Source organism: Charadrius vociferus, unplaced genomic scaffold (assembly GCF_000708025.1).
Source record: "Charadrius vociferus isolate BGI_N301 unplaced genomic scaffold, ASM70802v2 scaffold39, whole genome shotgun sequence".
Classification (NCBI taxonomy): domain Eukaryota; kingdom Metazoa; phylum Chordata; class Aves; order Charadriiformes; family Charadriidae; genus Charadrius; species Charadrius vociferus.
The window spans coordinates 2,344,540-2,350,428 of record NW_009650188.1 but is presented as its reverse complement, the minus strand read 5'-3'; the positions used below and the strand labels follow the sequence as shown (position 1 = coordinate 2,350,428).

General features: G+C 55.2%; 1 protein-coding gene across 1 annotated transcript in view; it reads left to right on the top strand.

Moving 5' to 3' along the window:
* The window catches only part of PPAPDC2 (phosphatidic acid phosphatase type 2 domain containing 2), a 4,040-nt gene extending 1,572 nt beyond the window's left edge, over window positions 1-2,468 (top strand). Inside the window, exons 2-3 of the mRNA XM_009892897.1 lie at window positions 4-248; window positions 2,098-2,468. Coding sequence (XP_009891199.1) covers window positions 4-248; window positions 2,098-2,468 — 616 coding nt within the window. The remainder of the gene's footprint in view (window positions 1-3; window positions 249-2,097) is intronic.
* Window positions 2,469-5,889: the final 3,421 nt, after the last annotated feature.

Here is a 5,889-nt window from a genome sequence, read left to right as displayed (position 1 = left end):
GGACTGCATGAAGCTGAACCCCTCCTTCCTGGGCATCGCCCTCAGCTCCCTGCTCGCCATCGACCTCTGGGCCTCCAAGCGCCTGGGCGTCTGCGCCGGGGAGGGCTCGGCCTGGGGGAGCGCACGCCCCCTCATGAAGGTCATCGAGGTTTCGGGGCATGGCATCCCCTGGCTGCTCGGCACCTTCTACGGGCTCTGCCAGAGCGACAGCTCAGCGGCCAGGGAGGTGCTGCTCAACCTGCTTTTCGGTGAGGCGGGGGGCTCACCAAAGGGCTCTGCAGGCGAGGGCTGGCTAGGGCCGAGGGGGGAGGATGGGACCTGAAGGACGGGGCAGAGCTGAGTAAACCTCAGCCTCCTACAGCCCCGAAGGAGCCGGCTGATTTTAAGTAACTGGTACAGGCTCATCTGGGGTGGCTGGTACCAGAGTGAGTAACCCTGCAGCTGCAGGGCATGGTGACATGCGTATGGCTCATCTGTCACGGCTCCAACCACACACTGCGAAACTCCTGACAGCTAAACTGTTCCTGCAGTTGCACAAAACTTTCAGGGGCTGAACCATCTTTCAGTTCTTGAGCTTATCAGAACAGCTCATTCCAGGTGTAGCTTCCTAGGGTTGAGACACCGGCTCTTTTCCCTGAAAAGCTGTTCTGGCACACAGATGTCTGCACCCTTAGGCTCCCTGCAGGCAGTACCTGCGTGGACTGATCCGTATCAGCCAGTGAGGAAACCTGGTTTAAAGCACGCATTTTAATTTCGTGTGGTGTAATACTCCCCCCTGGCATCCTGTCCTATGAGGTATATTTGGATTCTTCATTTTTGCTCATTTAGAAACTAGTAGTTCCAGAGCAACAGACCTTTTCAGGTTCCTAGTTCTTACTCTTATTAAGTTGCATATAATTGGTATCTCACATTTATCATTTTAATTGAAGTTTGCTTGGTGGGAAACATATGGTTTTGTGCATCTGTTTCATCTAGTAGCACATGGTTAAATTACAGTCTCACAGCAGAGCTGTGGGAAGGGACCTGGAGGGCTCCAAGCTAACCTCTGCTCTGAGGACGTCCGTCCCAGCACCAGGGCCTCGTCCAGCCCTCAGCACTCTCAGCCAGAGCCACCCATCTCCCGGGGGCCCTGTTCCAGGGTTGCAGCACCCACATGGGGAAGGGATTATCCTAATGTCCAAGTTGAATCTTCCAAACCGTATGTGAAAAAAAGCAATTGAACTAGGTTTATATACAGAAAAAAAAATATTTGTTCTTAAATAATTAACCAAAGGGAATGAACTGAAGGGACTGAGAGATTTGGTGCCCGGAAACAAGCCTTAGGACAAGCAGAAGCCAGTCCCTCACACCAAACTTCCTTGGAAGAAGTAGCCCTGGCTGCGGGCGCTGTGCTAGCTGAGCTAATGGGGATGGAGAAAGCGCCCTCTGCCCTACATGAGAAGCTGCTCTTACCAAACACTGTCTGAACAATTCTCACAGGTGCTTTGCCTCCAACTTCTACTGCAACAGCCTTTTGCTCTCTGGGGGTGAGCCACCATTACTTAAATTATCCTTTATTGAGTTCTCGGAAAACCAAAGTGTGGTTAACTTTCTGGCATTAATCGCCCCAGCAGCAGGGAGAAGCCAGACCACAGGAGCCCTGGCAGCGCCAGGCGAGTTCGGGGCCCCTCACCCTGAGCTGTGGCTGAGTGGTTGAAGTGGGTTGATCATTCACCCGGGTCCATTTGATCCCCAGCCACGAGGGCAGGCAAAGCAACATTGAGTCAGCACGGGCTGTCAGGAAGGGAGTTGTGGGGAATATTAACCCCTCTGTTGCCTTCAGATTAAGGGTGAATTTGAGCCTCTGGTGAATTTGCATGCAGCAAGAGTGGAGATGAGAGATGTTCTGGGGCTGGAGAAGGCCAGGCACTGGATGACTCCCATGCTATCCCTACCATTGTAGCCGTGGGAAATGCTGCCTTCTCTTAGCCGGTTTTGGTAGCCAAGTCATTTCTTCTTAGCTATTGTCTCTGCTTTGATTCTTGCCCTGTTTTCCATGGAGGAAAAACAAAAAAAACCCCCACCTAAACTTGTTCACTCACTGTTACTGTCTCCTAGCGTTGCTGCTGGATCTCGTGCTGGTGGCGGTGGTGAAAGGGCTTGTCAAGCGACGGCGGCCCACCCACAACAAGATGGACATGTTCGTCACCATCTCAGTGGACAAGTACTCCTTTCCATCGGGCCATGCCACCAGAGCTGCCCTGGTCTGCCGCTTCGTTCTGCATCACCTGGTGCTCGCCGTCCCACTGCGGGTCCTCGTGGTGCTCTGGGCTCTCATTGTCGGCGTTTCAAGGGTCATGCTGGGCAGGCACAATGTGACAGACGTGCTCTTCGGTTTGCTGCTGGGCTATGCGCTGTACAGCGTGGTGGAGTACTGCTGGCTGTCCCCTCTCAGCGCGCCTGCCCTCTTTGCACTCTGGAGCCATTGATGGCTGGGTCCCTCCTAAAGGAGGAGACATGCACCTGGTTTTCTAAGCATGCACAGGGAGGGGATACTGGGACTTGAACTCACATCCTAGACCCCACCTATACAGCCAAAACTTCAACACTAGTGGTGCTGCAGGCTCCTGGGCCCACACTTGGATGTTTCGTGCTGTCTTGCCCTCGAGATGGACTTTCAGGCAGGGTGGCCTTACTGGCCAAGCAGCTGCACTGACTGTTCTCCCGTGAAAAACCAGTCCCTGCAGAGCCCGCAGAGGGCTCAGCACATTCATCCGGCAGCTCACTGCTGATACTGTGAATCGACATGCCCTTGCTGGGCACCTGTTGCGTTAGCCCATGTTGTATGTGGTAGCTGTGGCTTTGCAGAGATTTGTCTGCGATTGCCCGTGTATCTGTATGCTGTAAATACACTGATCATGTTGTTGTTGTGAGCGTGCTCTGCGCAGCCTGCTCCTAATGTCTGTCTGGAGGGGACTCACTGCGGTCTGTCCTTGGGTTTATAAAGAGTTCTGCCTTCCGAAGCAGCATGTCTCTTCCCTGTTGCTCTTCATTTAAGCACTGCACTGTTGCCAGATCTCAACCAACAAGGACACAAGCACCTGATTCTCAGTGCCATGGGGAAAGTATGCTGCTACTGAGGATTTAGTCCATTCACGCTATCTCCAAGAGAGTGGGTAACCAGGGAAACAGCTCCCAGCATCAGCCTGCTCCAGAAGCCCTTGTGCAGAGCTTCACAGCTATTTTTCCCTCTCCACAGAATTTTCAGTCTCCTGGGGGGGTACAGCATGTTCACAGCAATTCCTGTTTCTCAGACCATTACCAGTGCTGCTGACAGTATACTGCTGAGCAACCCCCTTCCCTGTAGCCCTGGCTAGCAGTACACCCTCACCCAGGCTGCCGGGCAGCCCTCGGAGCTGAGCCTTACTTGTACTGCTTGCAGCAAGAGGCCCTGGCTCTGCCAACCTCCACCCCAGCTCCCTGCGCTCTGGGCAGACTGGCTGTCCTACCCTGGCACTGTTGTTGGTCCTGCTGCCTTTTTTCCCAGAGGACTGCTTGTCCTTGGCAGGAGAGGACTGTGATAAGCCTCTGTAATGAGATGGGGCTGAGACTGAGCCAGAAGAGCACAGGATCCACATCAAGAGGGACCACAGCCAGGCAGGGGGTAAAAGCTCTGGGCTGAGCTTAAATAGTGCTCCTGGCATGTAGATAGGGGTCATTGGGTCCAGGTGAGGCTCATCGGGGCCATTAAGGTCTATTAGTGCACTCAGAGCCTTGGAAAGCATGGATAAAGTTCTGTTAAAACCAGGTAGTGCCCAAGTGTGCTGTTCCTCTGGGCAAAGTGTGCAGGAACAGCCTGAGGGCTGCTGTTACAAGCACCCCATCTCTGTCTGTCATCCACTGTCAGTTATACAGGGACTGAAATAAAAGCATTTAACATGACAAGATTCCCCCAGAGCTGAGCCCTGACCCACCCACACAGCGAGCTGGTGAAGCTATCAGCTGTGGGTCTGCACTCCAGTCATCAAAAAAAAAAAAAATCCCCTGGGTTGTACCACATGCCTGGCAGCCAGCTGGGCCAGTCTGGCATCTGCAACAGTAGCACCCGGCCACCCTGGTCCGCCCTCTTGCCCCAGGGCAGAGACGAGCACTGCGGTGGCTTCGGGATCACGGGCAGGCAGCACGCTCCAGTGTGGTCAGGGTTTAGGGTGATCAGTGCTTGTTGAGCTGTGCCAAAACATCTTAGCTCTACTTTTTGCCAAACACGGGGTGCTTTTCATCCAAGCTGTTCTTACAGCCATTGGTGTCTTCCTCTCCAGGCCACAGAGGAGTATGGCAACAACTCTGTGCGTCTGTGGCTTGTTCCCACATGCATGTGCCTGCCAAAAGTTGCTCCTGGCTCACTTGCAGGCCCCTCCACAAGCTGCTTGGTGGCACCCACCATCACCAGTGCACAGCCCCACTGGGTGATGGGCTGCCCTGCCACCCTCTCACCGCTGCTTTGCTTCTCCCCACCTCCACCACCTAGACCTTTGGTCTCCTTTTGTGCTTGTCACTTGTCACTGCTCCCCTAAGCATGGATGTCAGCTGCATGGATGCTTTCTGCTCGCCTTGTCCCACAGCACTTCTGCCCATCGCGAAAGCCCAGAGCAGATGTGTCTGTGTGCACTGCCCACCATGCTGTCCGTCCTAGGTGCTTGCTGGGCACAGAGGACCGTGGCTTTCCTGCAGATATCAACAAGCTGATCTTGACCGAAATGCCATGGCTTGACCCTGGCGCACTCCCACTGTCCCCTGTGCCTGACAGTGCAGTTTGGCCGGGCCACGAGCCCAAGCATAGTGGGGGCAAAGTCCAGGGCTGTGCAGCCTCTCGTAGCTGCCAAGGCAGAAGGGCAAATTTGAAGGCAAGCTGCACAGAGGTTTCATAGCACAGCAGTAGGGTTGAGAGCTGGGAGAAGTCCCCTGTACCTGTCACTCTTGGGCAGTCCCTGCAGAGCTTGCAGAAGAGCCAGAAGCCAGCTGAGAGCGGAGCAAGGAGAGTAGCATTGCCAGTGCTGCCTCCTCGCCATCCCGTGTCGATCCCTCTGCTTGGTAAGAGATCCTTTCAATGCTTTTTGACAGGCAGGCACCGAGCGTGGGTTGGCAGCTTGGCGCCTCTGCCCTGGGCAGAGATCAGCCCTTGCCAACAGCAAGGGACAGAAAGACCTTTATCACACTTACTGCAAACATACTATGAGTTTTAGAAGGGTAAAACCATTTCGGCTGCAGAGCTTGGCCCCTGCACAGCCCTGCGTGCCTTGCTCAGCTCTGGGGTGAAGCTTCCTGAACACAGGAGAGCAAATTTCCCCCGTAGCCCCCAGGGGCTGTCCGGCTGCGAGTGTGCCTAGAGCCAGCAGTGCTCTCCTGAGCCATCTGGTCTGTGCCTCCTGCTGCTGGGGAGAACCTTTTCCTAACCCATCCCACGACCACTGACACCAGAGACACCCCAGCAGCACAGTGCTCCTCACACCGGGGTCGTGCGGGCCCTGGGACTCCAATGGCTCAGGAGCGAGCCATGGCTGTGGTGATGCGGTGCTGACATGCCCAGCCTAGGGGCATGGGGAACGTGGGCGATGCGGTGCCCGGTGCCACCGGAGCATGTGCCCCTGGGTATCAGCATAAACAGGGTTGGGCTGATCCTGATAATCCCAGAGGTAAAAGTTCAGGGCAGTGTTTGTTTACCTGACGCGCACACCACAGGGACGGGCTGTGTCTCTGCCTTTCCTGCAATCCCATGTCCCCACAATGTCCCCACACGGGGGTTCCAGCGAGGTGCCTGTGATGGCTCCTTACCCCGCCATCCAAGGCTGCAGCGAGAGCCGCTGCCGGAAAAGCCGACCAGGCGGCCAGGAGCCAGCTGTGTGCCGGCGT